General features: G+C 36.6%; 1 protein-coding gene across 1 annotated transcript in view; it reads right to left on the minus strand.

Moving 5' to 3' along the window:
• Positions 1-26041, minus strand: part of adamtsl3 (ADAMTS-like 3) — a 328086-nt gene that overhangs the window by 194015 nt on the left and 108030 nt on the right. The window contains exon 4 of the mRNA XM_056461028.1: positions 10541-10668. Within this exon, the coding sequence (XP_056317003.1) occupies positions 10541-10668 (128 nt within the window). The remainder of the gene's footprint in view (positions 1-10540; positions 10669-26041) is intronic.

Below are 26041 nucleotides of genomic sequence, written 5' to 3' on the forward strand. Positions count from 1 at the left end.
TATCGCAAAGACTTTATCTGTGCAGGACATTTTTCTGTGGAAGAAATACCATTATATAGTAGGGCGCAGCAGGTAGTGCTGTCGCCTCACAGCAAGAAGGTTGCTGGTTCAAGCCTCGGCTGGGTCAGTTGGCGTTTTCTGTGAGAAGTTTGCATGTTCTCCCTGCGTTCCCGTGGGTTTCCTCCGGGTGCTCCGGTTTCCCCGACAGTCCAAAGACATCCGGTACAGGTTAATTGGGTAGGCTAAATCGTCCGTAGTGTATGTGTGTGTGAATAAGTGTGTATGGGTGTTTCCCAGTGATGGGCTGCAGCTGGAAGGGCATCTGCTGCATAAAACAAATGCTGGATGAGTTGGCAGTTCATTCCCCTGTGGCGACCCCAGATTAATAAAGGGACTAAGCCGAAAAGAAAATGAATGAATGAATAGTAGGGTTCCCACATATTTACATTAGAAAGAGAATAATTTTGACTATTTTAGAAAGTCATGTTCAATACATGTGAACGCAAATTTTTTATTACATTGTTCTGCTATTTAGTGAATGCTTATTGCAGTGTAATGCATTACCTTGATAGTTTTTTTTCATGGTGTTTTAAGGGTTCAAATTGGATTTTAAAGGGCTGGATTTTAAAGTAAGAGCTGTTGACAGTCATATATGTGTCCCACGCTGCTATATACACTATTAGGACACATATATTCCACAAAAAAAAGTGAAAATTGGGTTTTTTTGCGTTACTTCGAGCAAATTCGTTTTTCCAGTTTGAAACGAATTTTTGAAGCTGCGTCACGCCGATTAGATTGCGAGTGAATCATGACGTCTCTGAGCATGGAGCATTAAATCATGAGAAAGACTTGGTTCAAACCAGTCAGCGCGTTCTATTGTGTATGCGGTGCTACTTCATTAATATGCATGATAGCTTCGAAGAAAGTTTTTACCTGTTACAGTTTTCAGAAAGCAGAGAGATGCAGGTTGTGTAGCCAAAACAAATGGGAGAAGAAGTATTGTTTGGAGACATGGGTCGTCAGTGTTGCGTTTTTAAATGTGCAGCAGCAAAGGTTTTGTTTTCATTTCCCTGCTATGAGAGCGCAGCTGGACTCATGTGTGGATTACAGTGCACGTGACACGCGGCAAAAATACGTAAGGAACATTTTTTTACTAGAGAGCTTTATGCATCTGGAAATGGTGAAATCCAGATTTGACGCTCCTCTCCTTTTTAAAAAAAAAACGCGGTTCCAGTTGATGTTGATTGTTCTGTTTCTACAGATTTGGTAAGTGAGCGATCAGTGGTCTTTGTTTGTTTATTCAGATGGCAAAGTTAGTTCGTATCGTCAGCAGTACTCTTTCAGTTTTTAAAGACATACTTTAGTCAAAATGATTTCTAAGTTACTAAAGTTCACAGTACGTTAATATCACTACAATATTATGGTCTGAAAGATCTGCTGTAAGTGCTGCTCTCCGAGTGTAAACATGTAAACACCGCAATCAAACTATTACCGTCATGTAGAATTTTCGCCGCATTTTGTGACAGGAATAACACACACGGCTTTCTGGGGCTACCTACAGACTGCATCTAAAGGTTTTTTTTCTCTTATACGACGTGCGTCCTTGTATGCAATATCTGCTTTGTCATGGCGGGCATGCATAAAATGTTCCAGAATGAAAGTGAAAGTGCCAAACTGCAGTTAAAGTCGACAGATTAAGAATTTGGCAAATAATTTGACTACTTATGTCCATGTAAACACAGTCACTGTCTTTCTCCTCTGCGTCTGTGTTTGTTTTGCCTCTGTGAAAATCAGCGCGTGCCCAAACAGAAACTCCCATCTTTATCCAAAACCTTCCCTCTTTCCCTCCCCCGACACTCCCACCTAAACAGAGCTGGACACACCCACTTTCCTGACTTGACTAGAGGTATGAAAACACCCTGCTGAAACAGGGGGGTTTCATGGCCCTTAAGAGAAGTTCACTTGGAGATTGGAAAAACAGAACAAAGGAGCACATGATAATCACAGAAGCACATGGAACAACACACTGGGAAGTCATATGACAACAAACGCAGCAATACCAGAGCATGACGTGACATTACCCCCCTCCCTTTGAAGGTGCATACGCCTTCTAAACAACAGATAACATCAAGGAGGGTGGAAGGGGCGGAGGCAAGGGAGGAGTCCTAGGAGGGAGGAGCCAGGGGAGAAGCTGGGGAGCACGGAGTAGAGGAGCAGAAAAGGGAGGGAGGAAGCAGGAAGGATGCTGGAGCAGAAGACAATGCACCCAGGTGAGTCCACAATTGTTGCATTGCTGATCATGATTTCGTAGATCTGTCCTTCCCAAAACACGCAGCGATATCAGATCAGTTCATCCAGACATTTAAATCTGATTCGCAAAATTGTTTGAAGAACCAAATTAGCCAGAGATCAGTTATCAAGATTAAAAGATCCAGGATCTGCCAAATCATCTTAGATTATTTAAGCGAGGTACGAAGAACAGAACCCAGAAAAAAACGTGACAGCTATGAAGCTTTGCAAATGGCGTAATCAAATTAAAAGTGATTGGAAAATATATATGTCAAGTTGTTTATGTAAAGCTGATCAAACAGTATGGCTGTTTCTCAATATGCGTTCTTCAGCAGTCTTGCGTCCTCGTGTTCTCATGTAATGTCATCATCAGCTGCCAAAGTTCAGTTCCAATACTCAAGACAGCAAGAATAGAGGACGTGTGAAACTTCCCAGATGTGTTCTTGATATCGAGGACACACCAATGCAGACTTGAGCACCGAACAGCATTTTATTTAGATTTATTATTAAAGTTCAGAAAGATAAAACGTATTTACCTCAGGAGTTTCCCTAAATGAAATGGTTAAGGTAAACATTACCATGGACATCTTAATAAAGGAATAAACACATTAAGGGTGTTTGTTTGCTGAAATTCATATTAAAATCAGTTTTATTTATATTGTGCAACGTATATTTATAAAGTTTTATGCAGAGTATATATTTTGAAAAGGGGGAAAACAATAAATCGTTGTATGAATGCTGTAATGTTTAAATAATTTTCCATTAAAAAACACGTGAAGGTCATGTGACCATCAGGAAGAACGCAGCATCTCATTTCTCACAGGACGCGTTCTCTGTTCTCGTGATCTCCCGAGTTCGTTCTTCCGAGGACACCTGGCAAGAGCGGTCTCCAAAAGAACGCAAGTTCGTTCTCTGTGCTCTTGGAATTGAGAAACAGCCTATATCTTAAATGTATTGTATGTGCGATATCCAATGTGTATGTGTGTGTGTGTACTGTATATATATAGTATATGAAATGTAGTTTTGTATTTTGTTTTCCCTTAGTAATAAAAAAAACCTTCATCACTTTAAAAACTGCATGTTGAGTTTACTTGCGTTATCTTTGACTTTATTTGATGATCTGAAATTTTATGCGACAAACATGCAAAAAAATAAGAAATACGATGGTAAACACTTTTCACACCACTATATTTACACAATATATCCAACATATTTTGGTTGGTATCATGGAGGAAAGTCTCTGGGGCCCCCCATAAATGTATGGGCCCTTAGAATCTTCCTAACATCCCCAAGCCACGTCCCTGGACGCAAATATCTGATTGGTGGAGTTTTCTTTATAAAATTCCACTTTAAAAAATCATAATAATTTAAATTAATATTAACAGACACCACTAAACAAATTCTAGTTGCCCTAAAAAGTATTCAGACACTTCAATCATAATTTAAATACAATTAATTGCATTGTTTCATAAAGCAACATATAAAACCAAGTGACATCTGTAAATGCATCATTCATTTATTTTCCTTCAGCTTATTACCTTATTTTCAAGGGTCGCCACAGTGGAATGAACCGCCAACTATTCTGGTATATGTTTTAAGCAGTGGATGTCCTTCCAGAACTGGAAAACACCCATACACTCTAACATTTACACACACACACATACACTATGGCCAATTCATTCAATTTACCTACAGTATAGCGCATGTCTTTGGTCTGTGGGGGAAACTGGAGCACCTGGAGGAAACCCACGCCAACACGGGGAGAACATGCAAACTCCACACTGAAATGCCAACTGGCCCAGTCGGCACTCGAACCAGCGACCTTCTTACTGTGTGGGGACAGTGCTAAACACTGAGCCACCATGCCGCCCCAAAACTAAATTCAACAGATGACATTTTTGGCTAAAACTGTCTCTCTCTTCAAGCGAAAGCAGTAAAGATCCTGTCAAATATCTGTGTTTGTCATACTGTAGCATAGATGACAGCGCCACACTTGATTTGAGTCTTCAGCGGGCAGATCTCTGTCATTGTTTTGTCAGACCGCTCGTGGTTATGGCTGACCTCAGACAGAGGGCTGAGAAACCCTCCTTTCCAGAAAGAATGGAAAACATGACAGATGCTTTGAATTGAAGCGTCTGTCTTCCTCTTCTCAGCTTCTGTTTCTGTCTTTCTCCTTCTAAAGAGAAGAAAAAGGTTTTGTTGCTCGACTAATAATGTTAGTACACATGGTATTAATTATGCATGTGCATAATTTACATGACTTAGAATACATTACAGGGAAGTCGCTGTCATTAAAATGAAGCCAGGAGAACTGAATGATTCATGAATAGGGCAAAATGTGTTTTCTGGGTATAATATTTGTCTTGGAATGCTAATTGGATTTTTGGGTTTAGATGGTTTGGTTTCTTGAACAGTAAAGCGCACATTGCTGATGCACTTTTGAAAACTTTGTGAAGGTGAAATGCCTATTAAATGTGTAAGGCTTGATGCTATTCTGCTATTCTGAACCAATAATCGGAAACAGAAAGCATCTGACTCCGTTGTAATTAATCTAAAGTTGTTATCATCATGGATAAAGAGAAAGTATCTCAACGCTATAACCTCCTACGGCTTGAGTGTCAGCACATTTTGGCTCTAAAGTGGCTATTAAAAATACTTTGAATGTTTTTATATTTTGTTACAGACATACAGTGTCATCCTGCAACTGTTTTGCAGCATTTGAAATGTCCCAAACACTATTTTTAACTGTCCAAAATGGGGAAAATAAATAGTTTTTACTCTCTGATAGTCAAAGCAAGTAAAAAAAAAGATTCTATGTTAAATATGCATTAAAAAGTCAGGAAAAAGTGTTTTATGTAATTATATATGGACATCATTTTTCTCTAAAAGTACATCATATCAAAAGATGATACTTAGGTTTTTATTCTAATTAGGTTATAACAAGCCCAAATAGCAAGGAGAAATGAAAAGTGTAAATTGCTTCCTTGTCCTCATTTGTAAGTCGCTTTGGATAAAAGCGTCTGCTAAATGACTAAATGTAAAAGTGCTTGTAAAAAACACCTTGGCCTTAAGAGGTTAAAGCAGGCAAAGTTGTTTATTAAGTTACATGTTTAAATATACAGACAGTAAAATGAAACAAACTAACAAACTGTATAGAGAAACTTAGCTGTAACATATGAACTGCTGTGTTTGGTTTTAAAAACTTGCTGCTCTGTCTCAGGTCTGGATGGGGGAAAACGGAGACATCTGAAAACGGAGGCGTGGCTGCAGACATTCACTATCTGATTGGGGCTTTTTCCTCAATATTAAGTAGCCTACACACAGTTCAGTCCAGCATCCTCTCCTTGTAAGTTCAGACTTCGCAAGTTTGATATGAAAAACAAACTCCCGAGGACACGTCGGGTAAATCTTGAAAGGGATACGTGCACTTTATAACCTCATTCACATCACCCTGGTTATGCTGTTTCACTTTCTTAACAATAAAATAAAAACATGATATAAGGAACTGCCTATTTTCATTTTGATATTAGCAACTTAACAGACACCAAAAATGTTGAGGCGTCGTGTAGCTGCATATTTTTATGACCGTCATCTTCACTCGGTGCATATTTATAACAAAACGGAGCCTATAACATTACTGCCTCCTTTCATTTTCATAGAAAATACAAAACACACCCTCTCGTTTGCTGAATATCAGACTTAATAATCAATAATGGCCATTATTAAAGTATTCAAGTATTCATAAACATTCAATAAGTTCATACAAAATAGGAAATAAAGGCAAGCAATCAGTCAATGTGCAGAATCAGTGTACGTGGTTACATTTATTAATATATTAATCTAACTTATCTTTGAGCACAGCCAAAACACGTAATAGATCCAAAAGACCAAATTCGGGGAACATGTCGTTAGATACAGACAACAGGATGAATTAAATCTCACGTTTAACAAATATAGTGACATTAGATCCAGCGGTAAATCCTTGATGAACAGTCCGACGTGCACAGCTCTCATCTGGGTAGATATGCTGCAATGCATGCCAGAGTGTGTGTGTGGTCACGTGATGTGCACTTTCAGCGGTATAGTGTAGACGGACAGTTGTTCAGAAACGCTGGGTGAAGCACCTGTGTGGACGCAGATCGTTTTCATTCTAAAACGCCATTTTAAAACTAAAACGTATTAGTGTAAACGGGGCCTAAAAGCCATTCTCCCCAATCAACAGTTACCTTTCCTTCTTATACCCTGAGCAAAGCATTGTCAAACACGAGTGAAAACAAACCCCCACAACCAGCTAAACATCAAAGCAAATTGAGGAGATAAAGTGGGGGAGAAGTACATTAACATACTCTCCTCAGGCAATGACCCAACAATAATAAATAGACCATACCTGTCAACCCTCCCGTTTTTCCCGGGATTCTCCTGTATTTTACAGTTCTATCCCGCTATCATCCCATAAAGGTACTTTCCTGTATTTCTCCCGTATTTTCATTCTTTCTCTGAAGGGTGGCAAATAAACATTAAAGAGCCGATCCTTCCTATACGTAATCCATACCGCCGAACCACCAGGGGACGCCCCTTGCTCTTAAATGCGAGTCTGCTTAGATTAGGCATGAAAACACTTTGAAATAAATATAAAAAAGGGCTGGATTCCATTCCTTTTCATTACATGTACTGTCTCCTCTTCATATGCAATCCTCAAAACAGTCATATAGTGGTGCTCGACTGTCAGCTGACGCGCTCCATAGTGATAAATAGACGCTGTTTTCTCAAACGGATTCTGTACACGCGATTTGAAATGGAGTGAAAGTCTAGGTTTTGGGTGCGTGTTTGAACAGACATATACACATAATAAATAATAATAATAATAATAACATCTAAAGATGTCGATCTTGGTGGGGTTTTTTCAAATACAACTAATTTCGTCCTAAATGAGCATAAAAATTTAGTTAAGCAATCAAATTCTTTTCATTCTATATTTCATTATAACGTTAGATCTGTGCATTTTAAACTGACACCTGTTATTTAATGTAATCAAATGAAAAATCTAAATAAATATAAGAATCATTTATTGCTTTTTAATCACAATGTGTAAGTTATACAGTGAAGAAAAGGCTAATGAGATTTGATAGCTTGATTCTATTTCATTATAATAGCTATTAATTTTAATAATCTGAACAGTTTGCTAATATGTATATATATTTTTCTTTTTGTATACAATAATAAAACACATTACTGACAATTTAACTGTTTAATTACAATGAAACAGCTCCAAATGAACATATTTAATAATTTTGCGATGTTTTCGGGATGGGGGGGTCCCTTATTAGATCCCTTATTATGGTGGGCATATCCCTTATTTTCACATCCCAATGTTGACAGGTATGAAATAGACTACAAATTGAAATACGTCAATGTCTCTGTTGATTTCATCACTACTACGCTTAAGTCATAAACTGTCAAATGACACCAAACATGACAAAACTATATGAAGGAAGATCCCGAGCACATGAATTGTGCATGGTGAAAGGAACATGGTTACTGTAAGACAAATGTCAGAGATGTGTATTGGAGCTGTGATGAACTCTGCCATGCCAGGAGGACTCATCCCGTGCTTGCAATGTCTCAGTAGTCCTTCATCAGCATAAAAGGAATAGCATATAACATTTTCTCAGCTTACAACTGCATTGAAAAGACTTCCAATCCAAGTTTAATATGATATGAATAAATATAATGGCAGCTAAAGAGCTTTGATCCACTACTCAAATTAATGAAATAGAGTAGTTTTTCTCAGGAATTGTTATTAAAAAATGTGTACTTCTACTTTCACTCGAGTACATTTTTAGTGCTGTATGGGTACTTTTACTCCACTGTTTTCAACCCAGGCTCATTCGGAAAACGTAGTCGTATATACGTTTCTGGAGACCGTGAAATACACCCCAGGAGGTACGTATTTTTGCAGTTTTTGTTGAGAGGCTGCTGTGTGCGCTATTTCATATCTCAAATTTCTCTCGCGAGTGCTATTCGTGCCTGCTGTTCTCGCGTAAACCCACCAGAGGCCACTGTTGACTGACTGTCTGACTGACTGATTGATTGACTGACTGGCCAATCGACTGACCCGCCCTCCTCCTTCCCTAAACCCAACCAATTTTATCAACTGACCTGCCCACCGACTTCCATAAACCCAACCAACGATTTACAAAAGCCATCCAGAAAAAGAAATTTTTACCACATTTTCAGATTTACCACATTCTCACCCTGTTATTTACTTGTTTATTTTATTTTTTGGATTCTGTTTTTGTCTTACCCGCTTTCTGGAACTGTTCTTCACCAGACTCAAACCCCATCGTCGTGGTCAACTCCTCTCTGCGTCTCAAGTCCGCCGTCGTACACGACGAGCTAACTGGACAAACAGGTTGCAGCGAGATTCTGAAGCGGGACATCATGGGATAGCGCAGCGTGCATGGGATGCACACTTCAGAATCTCGCCGGAAGTAGTAAGTCATCCGGGTACTTCTCACATACTGATTTTCGAATTCTATGAATTCGGACATACTACTCGGCTCGCATACTGATTTTAGCATACTGTATAGTATGGAAGTATGCGGTTTCAGATGTGGTTGCATCCCATGCACGCTGCGCTATCCCATTATGTTCTGCAAGAGAATTCATGAACGGGACTGAAGCGACGCAACTGCTCAGGTAGGTCACGTGACTATGACAAAATGGTGGATGTAGTACGTCCGAATTCCATTAATAATTTTCACATTCATACTATTTAGAACGTACTTTTCTAACGGCCGAGTAGTATGTTTAAATTCAAATGCAGTATGTACTGAGTAGAAGGCGGTTTCGGACGCAGCCATGGAGCACGGAAACATGGGGAAGATCACGACACACACACACATAGGACAACACAGACTCAGTGCTGTTGTGAATACTTTGTAAACGCCTGTCCTGCTTATTGAAATTACTTACTTGATTAAATGAATTCAATTGTAATTGACCAGGTTTATGTAGCTTAATGTAGGCTTCTCTGAAACTTAGAATAATTCACTTTAATTTTATTTAGGCTAGATTAATGTTTTACTTAACAAACCAGTTCGTGTTTTGGCACTGAAGCATATAGCGAACTTGTTTTGAAGCACTTCACCTCAGTATTCGTTATTCTTGTTCATCTAGTAGTTAACTGACCAACAAAAAATACATTAAAATTAAGCTAAAACATATTCCATACAAAATTCGTTTCGAAAAGATTTTTTTTTAAAGAAAAATATACTAATTATATTTTTATTTGAGGCCAGCACGGTGGCGCAGTGGGTAGCACAATCGCATCACAGTAAGAAGGTCACTGGTTCGAGCCCCGGCTGGGTCAATTTGCATTTCTGTGTGGAGTTTGCATGTTCTCCCTGTGGGTATAGGTGAATTGGGTGGACTAAGTTGTCTGTAGTGTATGTGTGTGAATAAGTGGGTATGGACGTCTGATAATATTTGTTTTATTTCGGCTAGAATAAAAGCAGTTTTAAAATTTTTTAAAAGTATTTTAAGGTCAATATTACTATCCTCTTTAAGCTATATTTGTTTTCGATAATCTACAGAACAAACAATCGTTATACAATAACTTGCCTTATTACCCTAACCTGCCTAGTTAACCTAATTAACCTAGTTAAGCCTTTAAATGTCACTTTAAGCTGTATAGAAGTGTTTCGAAAAATATCTAGTCAAATATTATTTACTGTCATCATGGCAAAGATAAAATAAATCAGTTATTAGAAATGAGTTATTAAAACTATTATGTTTAGAAATGTGTTGAAGAAATCTTCTCTTCGTTAAACAGAAATTGGGGGAAAAAAATTAAGAGGGGGGCTAATAATTCAAGGGGGCTTCAACATTAAATATATATTGAGATGGATTGCTTGTGAATGGATGGATGTCAGCCAGATTTGGTAGCTTTACTTGGACAGAGGAAATTTAACACCTGATTAAAATTATTTAAGACCGACAACACAATATTTCTGTGAATTTAAGACTTTTTAAGGCCTAAAATGTTATTTTGAAAATTTAAGACATTTTAAGACTTTTTAAGACCCTGCGGACACCCTGTAATAAAAAATGAACAGCATTTATCATGTATAGATGATCAGTTTAATTTTTCATGAAAGAAAAATTCTTATCTTTGGCTTTCAGTTAGTGATTGAGCGGCCATGAATACAGTACAGAATATGAATGTATGTGTGCGTTTGTGTTCACTCACCCTCCATTAAGACACCTGCGTAAGGAATATGAGGCTCCGCCCCCACAGGTACGAGAGCAGTCACTCCACGAGCCCCAGGCGTCCCAGCCAGTGTCCCTCTCCTCATCTGACCGGGTCGTTCTTGACGACTGCAAAATGCAACAAACATCAACATATGAGGTGTGTTCACGCTTAGTATCAAACCAGCCAAAAAAACCCAAGAGACATTTGCTCTGAATAGCAGTCAAAGTCCACGTGAACCAGAAGCTGCAACCGTTTTTTTCCTATTATGACACAGTTCCTAGAGAAATTGAATATTAAATGAGAAAACAGTGGCAGTGGCTTGTTTTTTCTTCTGCGAGCTGAGTGGATGTAGTTGGCATTTCATTCAGAATGATTGGGAAAAGGGTTTGGGGAGAGTTATTACAACCTAACAGACACCTCCTGCTCACTAATTCTGTTTGTTGTCAAAACTGGTAGTTGGAGGGGCGTGGTTAAGTATGTTACAATACCTAATTCCTAAAATAAACAAGTGAGTGTGTGTGATGCTCAAAAGTGCAGTATGTAGGATTGTCTAGTGGTTGAACTAGGTGTTGTAGTCCAAATTCAAAATATTGGAGAGGCTTCATTTCACCCGGCCCCTCCGATGACAACTATATGCAGGTTGCCAGATTGAGGACACCAAAAGGAACGAGCATGTCTGATGATTAAGTCTTATGCTGTTAGCTTCTCAGCTAATGTTTACACTTGTTATATTTGTATTATTTGCTACTTGAAAACCACCTCGTAGATTTTCATTACTCTGAATCTGTCTTATTTCAGAGGGTAGTTCTGTCCTCTGGAGGTCGCATTTTCTGCTGTATCCACATACATTGAGACAGCCTTTAAGTTAAATTTAATTAAATAGTTAAATACTTTATGTTTTCCACCAAGGAAACCCACAGTGGGCAGGTTATAGAGACCAAAACAAAGACAGACATTCTGACATGGACCGTACATTTTCAAAGGAGAATATCTGACTTCAGCATTGTTTTTCAGATAAGTATGTTTTTCTTAACCTCTTTCTGAAATATCTGCAAACATTTTATAATTTGTTTTTGCTTTAGAAGAGTCAAAAACTTAAATACAGCACTTTTAAATACTCTGGGTAATGTGAAACAGTAGTTCAATGGGTTATCGGAAATGGAGTCTGGGTGGCTGGGAGAGTTTAACAATTGACTACAGCTGGTAACCACAATATAATTAACCCAAATAAACAGTCTATTGTTGATATTTTCTGTCAGAAATAATACACTATAGTAAAAATCAAACTGTCTTTATATATATATATATATATATATATATATATATATATATATATATATATACAGTGAGGTCAATAAGTATTTGATCACCCTGTGATTTTTCAATATCTCCTACTTAGAAATCATGGAGGGGTCAAGAATTTTCACCATAGGTGCATTTCCGCTTTCAGAGACAGAATCTAAAAATAAAAATCCAGAAATCACGTTATATGATTTTTTAGCAATTTATTTGTAAATTACTGTGTCAAATACTTATTGACCTCACTGTATATATATATATATATATATATAATTTTGAAGAATCATGCAGTGTGATTTACGAAGGTTTGGATTAGTCAGTTAACTTGTAATTACAACATTGCTTATGCAGGTCACAAACTCTTTGTTTGCAATGCATCTATGTCCTTTATAAACACCAAAAACTCAGAACTACACCTTCATCAGTTTTAACATGATTGCGGTCTGACACTAATTTGTCCTGTTTAGTAAATCTTCTTTAAACTGTAGTGTAATGATGCTGTTGAAGACAGATTTTACCCTGAAACTTGCATTGCCTTTAATATTAAATGTTTTTGCCAGACATTTCTTCTTTTTTTTTTTATGGAAAAACACAAATTAATTTTCCAGAGTTATTTATGTTTGGTCAGCCACCTATCCACTGAGTTCCTCGACTCTTCCAGCAGTAAATCCATCTTGGACATGGGCTCCACACTGACCTTGAACATTAGCTGCGCTCCGAGCCGTCCCGAATACCTCTGCTTGATTTCTTTACCCACTCAAACTCTCCTGTGTTGATATAATTTATAGAGCAAAATATACCCACGTCTAGCTCTGACCGCCTTTTATTTGGTGTCAAATCAATTGAGGCTTACATTTACCAAACACAACCTCCCATGAGTCTGATGAAAAAAGCCAAGGCAGTAATTAAGCAGAAAGACACACGAGATCGGGATTCATGTCATGTTTCAATCTCACACACTATATATTCTTTTCTTTTTCCTTCGGCTTAGTCTCTGTTTCAGAGGTCACCACAGCGGAATGAACCGCCAACTATTCCAGCATATGTTTTACGCAGCGAATGCTCTTCTAGCCCCAACCCAGCACTGGGAAACACCCCTACAGTCTCCTTTACACTACAGCCAATTTAGTTCACTCAATTCACCTATAGCGCATGTTTTTGGACTGTGGGTGAAACCGGAGTGCCCGGACCGGCCTAGCCAGTATCCAGACCTAAATCCAATAAAAAAATCTTTGGGCATCCCCGAAACCTGACAGATTTGGAGAAGATCTGTATAGAGGAGAGAGCCAAAATCCCTCCTGCAGTGTGTGCAAACTTGGGGAAGAACTATAGGAACAGCTTGACCTATGTAATTGTTAACAAAGGCTTCTGTACCAAATATTAAATCATTTGACTCAAGTGATCGAATGCTTATTTGACACTGTAATTTACAAATAAAAATCATAGACTAAAAAAATGTGATTTCCGGATTTTAATTGTTAGCTTCTGTCTCGCACAGTGGTAATGCACCTATGCTGAAAATTCTAGACCTCCTACTTAGAATTCATAGAGGGATGTTATAAAAAAAATCACAGGGTGCTCAAATACCTATTGACCTCACTGTGTATAAGTATATTTTTTAATCACATCATCAACACTTTTTTTCCGACTGAAATATTTTGTATCATTTTAATATGTGGGCGACGTGGTGGCGCAGTAGGTCGTGCTGTCGCCTCACAGCAAGAAGGTCGTTGGTTTGAGCCTCAGCTGGGTCAGTTGGCGTTTCTGTGTGGAGTTCTCCCCGCGTTCGCGTAGGTTTACTCCGAGTGCTCCGGTTTCCCCCACAGTCCAAAGACATGCGGTACAGGTGAATTGGGTAAGCTAAATTGTCCGTAATTTATGAGTGTGAATGAGTGTGTGTGGATGTTTCCCAGAGATGGGTTACAGCTGAAAGGACATCCCCTGCGTAGAACATGTGCTGGATAAGTTGGCGGTTCATTCCACTGTGGCGACCCTGGATTAATAAAGGGACTAAGCCGAAAAGAAAACGAATGCATGAATAATTTGTGTTTACTGTCTGATCAAATGCATTTTTGATGACTAAAAGTATTAATTTCTTTAAACAAAAAACCCTACTGACCCCAAACGATCGACCAGTACCTTTTCTTCATCAAGGTTGCTCAGATGGATTACATGCAGTCGTTCTGTGGGAAAGGCCTCTTTCTTCTCGCATTCTACAAATTCCTGCTCATTTTCACTTGGAAAATGTAACATCTCTGCTTGTTCAGTCCTATTACCGAGAATGTGTGTGAAAAGGCTTTCTTAATTTCACATGTTGGCCTGCAGTCCTAGTTAAACAGTCCGTCAGTAGTTGCCAATGAAAACAGACTAGCAGCGGTGGGCTTTGACTAGCCTCGCCGCGCTGACGGGATGTCAGCTTTTACAATGATCTAACAGAGATCCCTTTCCCTGAAGACCAAACTTTCCAGTCCAGAGAGATGCTGGAAATCGGCCTCAGGTTAGATTTCAAATTTCATGTTGTTTTAAAGTCCCTGTGAAATCAAAATTAAAGTTTTTTGGGGGTATTAGCCTCACTATTTCACTCTTAAGGTTATCTGTAAGTAATCTAACGTGCTCTAAAAAGGAAAATTCACATTCGAAAAATGCATATACTCAACAATATACAGATTGTCACTTCCACCAGTAAGAATCATTATTTTTATTTTTATGACATCATCGAGCATTACAGCTTCTCATCGGTTCTTCTGATCAATCAAATGTTCTATCTAAAGTTTATATAATATAAATATAATATATATATATATATATATATATATATATATATATATATATATATATATATAATAATGTTAATATAATATAATATAATATAATATAATATAATATAATATATAATTTAATAAATAATATAATATAATATAATATAATTTAATATATAATATAATATAATATAATATAATATAATTTTATATATAATATAATATGATATAATATAATATATAATTTAATATATAATTTAATATATAATATAATATAATATAGTATAGTATAGTATAGTATAGTATAGTATAGTATAATATAATATAATATAATATAATATAATATAATATAATACAATTTAATTTAATTTAATTTAATTTAATTTAATTTAATTTAATATAATATAACATAATATAATATAATATAATATAATATAATATAATATAATATAATATAATATAATATAATATAACATAAAACAATACAATACAATACAATACAATACAATACAATATAATATATTATAATATACTACAACAATCAAAAAGTAAAGCATAATAAATCCAAGAAAACTAATATTTAATAAATCAATAAATATACAACTCCTGAATCCAGCAGCAATTTTATAAACAAAATGACAGAGCAACAAACGTGTGACTCATAAAACCCACAATTACTGTGCTGGCTTCTCTGGAGTGCCCATTAAACGCCAGCAAAAATCAGAGAAAATAAGAGCAAAAAAAAAATATGGCAGACTCTACGGCATCTTAAAACTGATCTCGACAAAGACACACATACAGGTGTCATTTCACAACACCGGCTAATACAGCGCGTCTGGAACAAGAGCAAAACCAAACACCTCGCTCAGGTTACTCGCAGGTCTCAGATCTGTGTTTACATTATGATTTCATATCCACATTAATATTCAGCACTAAAATTGAAAGTCAACACACACCCCTCACTAATGCCAAACGCAGCCCACGTCATTGTTTAATTCCGCTAAACACTAACACATTTAACAGAATCAAAAAAGTGTTGAAGTTAGGAGGTTGCAGAAAAAAATACTACAGTAATATACAGCTGAAGTCAGAATTATTAGCCCCGATGTACATTTTTTTTCCCAATTTCTCTTTAATGAAGAGAAGAATTTATTTTCAACACATTTCTAAACATAATAGTTTTAATAACTCATTTCTAATAACTGATTTATTTTATCTTTGCCATGATGACAGTAAATAATATTTGACTAGATATTTTTCAAGACACTTCTATACAGCTTAAAGTGACATTTAAAGGCTTAACTAGATTAATTAGGCAGGTTAGGGTAATTAGGCAAATCATTGTATAATGATGGTTTGTTCTGTAGACAATCGAAAACAAATATTGCTTAAGGGGGATAATAATATTGACCTTAAAATGGTTTTAAAAAATTAAAAACTGCTTTTATTCTAGCCGAAATAAAACAAATAAGACTTTCTCCAGAAGAAAAAACATTATCATACATACTGTGAAAACATTAGCTTATTCAATTCACCCATAGCACATGTCTTTGGACTGTGGGGTAAATTGAAGCACCCAGAGGAAACCCACACTAACACGGGGAGAACATTCAAACTCCACACAGAAATGCTAACTGACTCAGCCTAGACTTGAACCAGTGATCTTCTTGCTGTGAGGCGATTGTGCTACCCGCTGCGCCACCGTGCTACCCTGATAAATATAATTTGGAAAATATTTGACTAATTAATTTTGACTATAGCTGTATAATGTTTTGAAGCATACTATATTAAACTGTATATATATATATATATATATATATATATATATATATATATATATATATATATATATATATATATATATATATATATATATATATATAATACAGAACTCAATGAATGTTAACGAATGCTACAGCATACTGTACTAGCTATAATAGGTAATGTAGTATACTTTAGTCTTTACTACAGTAAACTGTGGTGTATTGTAGTATAATATACCCTTTAAGCCAAGTTCACACTACAGGATTTCAAGCCTGATTTGAGCCCGATTTGGAAGTTAACGAGCTCGCCGACAGATCGGGCTGTGATTGGGAAGTAATCTGCGCGTGCTCTGCGCTCGCCAGTCTTTATGTGTGAACTACTGAACAACGCATTAAAGAGGCTCGCTGAAGCGTCGCTAACACCTCGCAGACAAAAATCCAATATCTAGCATGCTGAATAATCCAGAGCAGTCGGCCGATTTGACCCCACATGCGGTCAGATGTAGTGATGAGCTGCAGCCAAAGAGAGAGCATATCAGCTTGAGCTGAATGGCCGTGTGCTCAGGAGATCAACAGAAACGTCTGTGATTGGCCAGAATGGGCATCGATGCACTTGCTTCATTCTGCGTTAACACGGACACGAGAGTAGGCTATATTAACAGGGGAACTAGAATTCTGTAACTATTAGAATTACCATACTGCTCATTCTGACCGTTCTCATATAAAACGTCATATTGTCATGTCATATTTGCATTCAAAGCTTCTATTGAGATATTAAAATTAAGCTCTGAATGTCTGTCATCATATTTAATGACACCATTACCCTAAAAATATTATCATTTTTTGGTAATACAGCCTATAAATATGTAGTTAAGCCTCGCTTTCATTTTGAAACAGGAGCCATTTCCCTGCACAGAATATGCTGTTTTGAAAGATATATCTGAAGTAAATTTCTGTTTTTGCTATCAGAAAGTTATGTTTGTGTTAGCAGGAAGTTGCAAGGCAAAAAAAATGCCCGCATATTTAAAGTCACAGTGAAAAGTGGCAGACATGCATGCAGTCATTTTGACCAATATGGTAATTAAAGGTAGAAATGCTCAGTTCTTTACTGTTTTGTAATTTAAATAAAGAAATACACAGATATTCAAGAAACGTCAGGGTGTTATAGATATGTTAGTTTTATTTCAAAGGAGTTATTAAATGACAAAAATTAAAAACTCTCTGTGTATCAATCCACCCGAACCTTGCAGATGAGTGATTGATCCGCTGATGCATCAGCTGATTGACGATGTTTTTAAATGCTTTCTGTCAGTGATGTAATAAGCACACAAGCATTGGGGTACAACTTCAATTTGACATCATGTTGACATCCTGTAACTGCTGGAAAGTTCTTACCAATATATTTTACTAACCAAAAATTGAGTTTTGATATATTTACGGAATGACATGTACAAATTGTCTCCATGAAACCTGATCTTTACTCAATATTCAAATCATTTTTTGGCATAAAAGAAAAATCGATCATTCTGACTTCATACCATGCACTAGTTGTGTGGTCATACATCAGCAACCACACATAATTTCCATGACAACCACTCAAAATGTCATCATATTTATCAAAATCTGTCTTTGATAAATAACGTTTCATTTTAATATTTTTAAATACAACTACAAATCAAAAAAAAGTTGGGACAGTATGGAAAACGCAAGTTAAAAAGAAAGTATTAATTTCTAAATTTACTTTTTGTATTTCATTGCAGACAATATGAACACACAATATTTCATGCTTTGTCTGGTCAACTTCAATTCATTTGAAAATCCTTAAAAGTCCTGGCTGTGGAGGAAGAGGATACAGGTACTTGACTGGCCTGCCTGCAGTCCTGACCTGTCTCCAATAAAGAATGTGTGGCGCATTTTGAAGCACAAAATGTGACAACAAAGACCCCGTACTGTGGCCCACCTTAAGACTTGTTTGCAGAATGAATGGGACAAAATTACACCTGAAACTTCATCACAACTTCATCACTTGCTGTCTTCAGTCCCTAAGTGTGGTTTATTTATAAACTAATTTCGAGAGGATCACATGCTTATGATCAACACAGCTGGCTCCTCATTAGCTCCGTAATCTGACCCATTAGATGATTACGGAAGCATTATAAATAACCAGAGTTTTTCACTCCAGTTTTCTTCATCTTGAAGCTTCCCCCCTTCCACCCCCTTTTCTGATAGGGTGACACGGTGGCCCAGTGGCTAGCACTGTTGCCTCACAGCAGGAACACTGGTCTAACCTCTTATTGGGCTGGTTGGTGTTTCTGTGCGGAGTTTACATGTTCTCCCCGTGTTAGCGTGGGTTTCCCTCGGGTTCCCCGGTATCCTCCCACCGTCCAAAAACAAACCATAGCCAATCGACTAAACCAATTATCACCTAAAACAACTTTAGTTTACACTTCTCACAAGGTGACAAGCAGGGGAGTACTTGAGACCTACCTGAGCTTGAACTTCCCTCTCACCCTTCTAACTGGAGGGAGCCCTGGGCTCGAGGATATTACGAGCTCAGGGCTCTCTCTCGGGACAGCATGCCAAATACGCTTTATTGAATATCAGCTAAGTGTGAACTCTTGAAATGGAACCTTGTGAAAAGGAACTGTTCCAACTTTTATTTGAAATGTCTTGCTGGAATATGTGTTTATTTAAAACACAAAAAATCATGAGCAACACATGAAATAATGTTTGTTGTATTGTCTGCAATGAAACACAAGTCAAAGTAAATTTAGAAATCTCTTCTTTCTTTTTTATTTGTGCTTTCCACACTGTCCCAACCTTTTCTGATTTGGGGTTGTAAAAATATCTCAACAATGACCAGAGAATTGATACTAAATATGACACAAAAAACATGACCCATCACTAACATCACTCTGAATTCATCCTTCTGTTTTCTTAACCAAGTGCATTTTTACAAGAGGGATGCATTTTGCGATGGAGCTGGGAATTCAACTTCCAGGTCACTGCATTTCCTAGCAACAGCGAAGTGAGTGTTTGCATGCTTTATTTTTGTGGTTGTGTCTGAGATTAAAATCAGTGCAATATCCTAAGAGACAACGCTCTGAGTTCACTGGAAATGAAGTATCCAATATTTTGGCCACTGCGTGTCTAAACACTTGCCAGCATTTCTTACTTTACTGCACCCAATTGTAGAATGAACGCTTCTTTTTTTTTTCTAAGACACATCTGAAATATTTATCTGGTACTTCTGGATTTTAACCATATAACTTTATTTATAGTGTGTAATATGTTCAGTATATAATCTAGTCTGTGAGTATTAATCTAGAAACCCAAATCCTAATTAAAATATAATCATGTCTTATAAAAATGTATGATTTGAATCATATACATTTTTTTTTTTGGTGACACTGCCCATATAGAAATCTGAAACATGGAAATACATGCAATTTACATACTGTATATGACATTCAAGATCATATTTGGACTTATACAAAATATATGTCATATATAAAACGTATTTTTCAAAATATAGCTTACAGTATATCTTTTTTCAACCATTGGATAGCAAATGTGTACATATTACATATACATATACAACATATTATTGTTCAAAAATATTAGATATTACTATATATAGCTATATATGTACACATATATGTAATTATAGCTAATATATTTGAAGATATACACTCACCGGCCACTTTATTAGGTACTGTTGTCTAACTGCAGCAACTCAATGCATTTGGGCCTGTAGACATGGTCAAGACAATCTGCTGCAGCTCAAACTGAGCCTCAGAATGGGGAAGAAAGGGGATTTAAGTGACTTTGAACGTGGCATGGCTGTTAGTGCCAGACGGGCTGGTCTTATTATTTCAGAAACTGCTGATCTACTAGGATTTTCATGCACAACCATCTTTAGGGTTTACAGAGAATGGTCTGAAAAAGAGAAAATATCCAGTGAGTGGAAGTTCTGTGGGCGCAAATGCCTTGTTGATGCCAGAGATCAGAGGAGAATGGTCAGACTGGTTTGAGCTTATAGAAAACCAACAGTAACTCAAATAACCACTTGTTACAACTGAGGTATGCAGAAGAGCATCGCTGAACACATAACACATTCAACCTTGAGGCGGATTGGCTACAGCAGCAGAAGACCACACCGGGTGCCACTCCTGTCAGCTAAGAACAGGAAACTGAGGCTACAATTTGCACAGGCTCACTAAAACTGGACAAGAGAAGATTGGAAAACCGTTGCCTGGTCTGATGAGTCTCGATTTCTGCTGTGACATTCAGATGGTAGGGTCAGAATTTGGCATCAACAACATGAAAGCATGGATCCAGCCTGCCTTGTATCAATGGTTCAGGCTGCTGCTGGTGGTGTAATGGTGTGGGGGATATTTTCTTGGCACACTTTGGGCCCATTCGTACCAATTGAGCATTGTGTCAACGCCACAGCCTACCTGAATATTGTCGCTGACCATGTCCATCCCTTTGACCACAGTGTCTTCTGATGGCTACTTCCAGCAGGATAACGCACCATGTCATAAAGCACAAATCATCTCAGACTGGTTTCTTGAACATAAAGAGTTCACTGTACTCAAATGGCCTCCACAGTCACCAGAACTCAATTCAATAGAGCACCTTTGGGATATAGTGGAATGGTACATACGCATCATGGATGTGCAGCCGACAAATCTGCAGCAAGTGCTCTGAGGAATATTTCCAGTACCTTGTTGAATCTATGCCATGAAGGATTAAGGGGGTTCTGAGGGCAAAAGAGAGTCCAACCCGGTACTAGTAAGGTGTACCTAATAAAATGGCCAGTGAGTGTATGTGCAATACCTTGAAAATATATGTCCCATGTATGACATATATTATATTTTGATTGAAATATGAACTTGTATGTCACATATGTAATTTGCGTATATTGTCATATATCATAGTTCTATTTGAGCGTGTTTAAAAACCATAGTGTTTACCTTGGCTACTGGATTTTATTTTGGCACAGTGGGTAGCAACAGCAAGAAGGTCGCTGGTTTGAGCTTCGGCTGGGTCAGTTGTCATTTCTGTGTGCAGTTTGCATGTTCTTCCTGTGTTGGTGTGGGTTTCCTCCAGGTGCTCTGGTTTCCCCCACAGTCCAAAGACATGTGCTATAGGTGAATTGGGTAGGCTAATTTGTCCGTATAGCCTATGTGTGTGAATGAGAGTGAATGGGTGTTTCCCAGTGATGGGTATCAGCTGGAATGGCATCCGCTGCGTAAAACATATGCTGGATAAGTTGGCGGTTCATTCCACTGTGGTGACCCCTGATTAATAAAGGGACTAAGCCAAAAAGAAAATGAATAAATGAAACACCAAAAAAAGTGATTGTAAATTCTGAGCTAAAAAAATATTTTGGATGAAGTGACCTTAAATAACTCCAGAATACTTGTCAGGTTTCGGTGAAGCTCACTGTAGCCAGAACTGTTCCTTGGGAAAGATTTTAGCTGAAACAAATAATGTGCTTGTTAAATAGATCATGTTTGTTTGTCACTTGCGTTCTTTCCTCCAAGAGTACTTTCAAACAAAGATGCAACAAATCACGTTTTTGTGTAGCCGAATAGTCACTAGATGAATTACTATAATCAGTTTAATGGATCCGTTTATGGCTATGACTAAAATACTGAGCAGTGAACATTTTCCAGCCAATATTGCAACATTAGTTTCGATGTAAGCATGGGGTTTATGTTGCAGAGCAAGTAAAGGCATGCAACATAAAAAAGGATGGTGCAATCTAAACAGAAAAAACCTTGTGTATTTTTAAAGTCGGCATGACATCAAAATGCACAGTGTGAACAATTAATCCACACAAGTTAATCCACTGAAAAAAAACTGTTTGTTTTGGTAATCTTTAATCAAAATCTGATCATTTTATTCTGCTATGGTATTGTAGTCTTTCTTTTATGGTGTCAGTTTGATGGATTGATGGACTAACTAACTAATCCATCCAGCTAATTACCTTGCTAACTAACCGTTAGTTTGCTGAAAGCGAAAGATGAAAGGAGCAGCAAAAAAGAAAGCGCTGCCTCTACTCAACATTCTGTTTCAGTTGAAAATACATCATCATAGAGAAATACAATTCTGCAGCAACTTCCGGTTCACGCAGTCATAAGACTTGTTTCACACCGCAAGTGCGAGCAGAGCGCGGGCGGCGTGTGTTTGTTTTTGGCATCCATGTTAACAGATTAGAGCTTTCATACTGCACGCAAAAGCAGCGTGTCAGCACGAGGCGTGATCGTCGAGGCCGCTATTTTTGCCACTGCTTACACTCAATTAAAGTGACAGTGCATTGGTAATGACCAAAAATACATTGAATGACAGTAAAAAGTAGCAATTTTACACAATACATCCATCGATAATATCCACAGATTTTTATAGATTCAATAAAATGAACTTAAACCATTAAAAACGGCAACAAATATATATTTGGGCCCGAACTACAAAACCAAATTGAAAAAAAATTTAGCATCAGTTTTGCTTTGAACTTATGAATTGTGTTTGTGTATTTATGAATCATGTTTTGAATTTACAAATTGGATGTGTATAATTACCTGGCTAACTAACTGTTAGTTTGCTGTAAGTGAAAGATGAAAGGACGAGCAAAAAACAAAACAAAAAGAAAGCACTGCCTCTACTCAACATTCAGTTTCAGTTGAAAATACAACATCATAGAGAAATACAATTCTGCAGCAACTTCCGGTTCACGCAGTCATAAGGCTGCGTGTCCACTAGGGTTGTCGCGATACTGGAATTTGATACCAATCGTTTCTGAAATTTTTAAAAGCGCGTTTTTAAACAGCGCTGATTTGCCTTAGTGTTTGCGTGCTCGACAGAAATGACTGTGATTGGCTGTAAAGGTCATCAGTTTACTGAGTGTAGCCACAGATACAGGGACACTGGAGCGTTTTAAAGTCACGATTCATCACCGGATCACTCATATGTCAGCTTATAGACAAACCCTGTATCTGTGTTTAGACAGAACAATTCATCCATGCAACACCTATTTCACACCGCAAGTGCAAGCAGAGCACGAGCAGCGTGTGTTTTTTTTGGCATCCATGTTAACAGATTAGAGCTTTCATACTGCACGCAAAAGCAGCGTGTCAGCACGAGGCGTGATCGCCGAGGCCGCTATTTTTGCCGCACTGCTCACGCTCAATTAAAGTGACAGTGCATTGGTAATGACCAAAAACACATTGAATGAAAGTAAAAAGTAGCAATTTTACACAATACATGCATCGATAATATCCACTGATTTTTATATATTCAATAAAATGAACTTAAACCATTAAAAACGGCAACAAATATATATTTGGGCCCGAACTACAAAACCAAATTGAAAAAAAATTTAGCATTAGTTTTGCTTTGAACTTAAGAATTGTGTTTGTGTATTTATGAATCGTGTTTTGAATTTACGAACTGGATCTGTGCATTTATGAATCGTGTTTTGAACTTATGAATTGTATTTGTGTATTTATGAATTCTGTTTTGAATGTATGAATTGAATTTGTGTATTTATGAGTCCTGTTTTGAACATATGAATTGGATTTGTGTATTTATGAATCCTGTTTTGAATTAACAAATTGGATTTGTGTATTTATGAATCCTGTTTTGAACATATGAATTGGATTTGTGTATTTATGAATCCTGTTTTGAACATATGAATTGGATTTGTGTATTTATGAATCCTGTTTTGAACTTATGAATTGGAATTGTGTATTTATGAATCATGTTTTGAATTTATGAATTGAATTAGTGTATTTATGAATCCTGTTATGAACATATGAATTGGATTTGTGTATATATGAATCCTGTTATGAACATATGAAATGGATTTGTGTATATATGAATCCTGTTATGAACATATGAATTGGATTTGTGTATATATGAATCCTGTTATGAACATATGAAATGGATTTGTGTATATATGAATCCTGTTATGAACATATGAATTGGATTTGTGTATATATGAATCCTGTTTTGAATTAACAAATTGGATTTGTGTATATATGAATCCTGTTTTGAATTAACAAATTGGATTTGTGTATTTATAAATCCTGTTTTGAATTAAGAAATTGGATGTGTGTATTTATGAATCCTGTTTTGAACATATGAATTGGATTTGTGTATTTATGAATCCTGTTTTGAACATATGAATTGGATTTGTGTATTTATGAATCATGTTTTGAATTTATGAATTGAATTAGTGTATTTATGAATCCTGTTATGAACATATGAATTGGATTTGTGTATATATGAATCCTGTTTTGAACTTATGAATTGGATTTGTGTATTTATGAATCCTGTTTTGAATTAAGGAATTGGATTTGGGTATTTATGAATTCTGTTTTGAATTAACAAAATGGATTAGTGTATTTATGAATCCTGTTTTGAACTTATGAATTGGATTTGTGTATTTATGAATCCTGTTTTGAACATATGAATTGGATTTGTGTATTTATGAATTGTGTTTTGAATTAAGGAATTGGATTTGTGTATTTATGAATCTTGTTTTTAATGAACAAATTCAATTTGTGTATTTGCAAATTTGTGTTTGAACTTAGAAACTGGATTTTGTAAATGTAAATTGTGTTGTGGATGCATGAATTTTATTTTGTAAATGTATTATTTTTGAGACTAAGCTGGCTCCATAAAACACTCACTAACAGTTAACATATAACATAACTAGAACTTCTTGTGTGTATTTGCTCTTCTTGTTGAATCGCCAAATGCCTCCTTAATTATAAGTCGCTTTGGAAAAAAGCATCTGCTAAATAAGCATCTGTAAATATAAATATGTAGCATAGATTAATACATGATCTGGGATATATTTTGAGCAGAATCTTTAAAACAGACATATTATTGGAACACTGATATACTATATGTAAAATATACTATATCTACAGCATGAAAAAGACTCCATTAATAACATGTAAATACACTGACTTTGCACACATTGGACCGAGCATCGCTAGATGCCTGACAAATCTGGTCAGATCGCAAGTGCTATATGCTCAATATATATTTTTGGAATTCTGAATTAAAGAAAGATTATGAGGTTATGAATGAGTCAGAGTCTGTTATCTGCCAGAAGCAGAGTGCTTGGGCTAGTCAAGAATGCAAAACATGACGACTACATAAATTTTTTAAAGCTCTTCTTGTAAATGTATCATTTCATAACTTTAAATCAAGCTTTGAATCATAAATCTCATTTATACCAAATCAAAAAGTCCCTCCACCCACATATTTTGGATTCAAAAGTGTCAATTCTGCAATACGAAGGCCTTGCATAAGACTCTGCATTTAGAATGCCGAGAATAAATAAATAATTTATAGCAAAAATGGCTGTGTTGTTTCTTTAATCAAATTGATTAAAATCAATAGTTTTATTATTACATTTATTATTACATTAACATTATTACATTAACATTAACATGTTATTTCAATAGGACGCCACGGTGACGCAGTGGGTAGTCCTGTCGTCTCACAGCAAGAAGGTCACTGGTTCGAGTCCCAGTTGGGTCAGTTGGCATTTCTGAGTTTGCATGTTCTCCCCATGTTGGTGTGGGTTTCCTCCGGACGTAGTAATTGTGTGTGGGTGTTTTCCAGTACTGGGTTGCTGCTGGAAGAGCATCCAC

This window comes from Danio aesculapii, chromosome 7 (assembly GCF_903798145.1).
Source record: "Danio aesculapii chromosome 7, fDanAes4.1, whole genome shotgun sequence".
Lineage (NCBI taxonomy): Eukaryota > Metazoa > Chordata > Actinopteri > Cypriniformes > Danionidae > Danio > Danio aesculapii.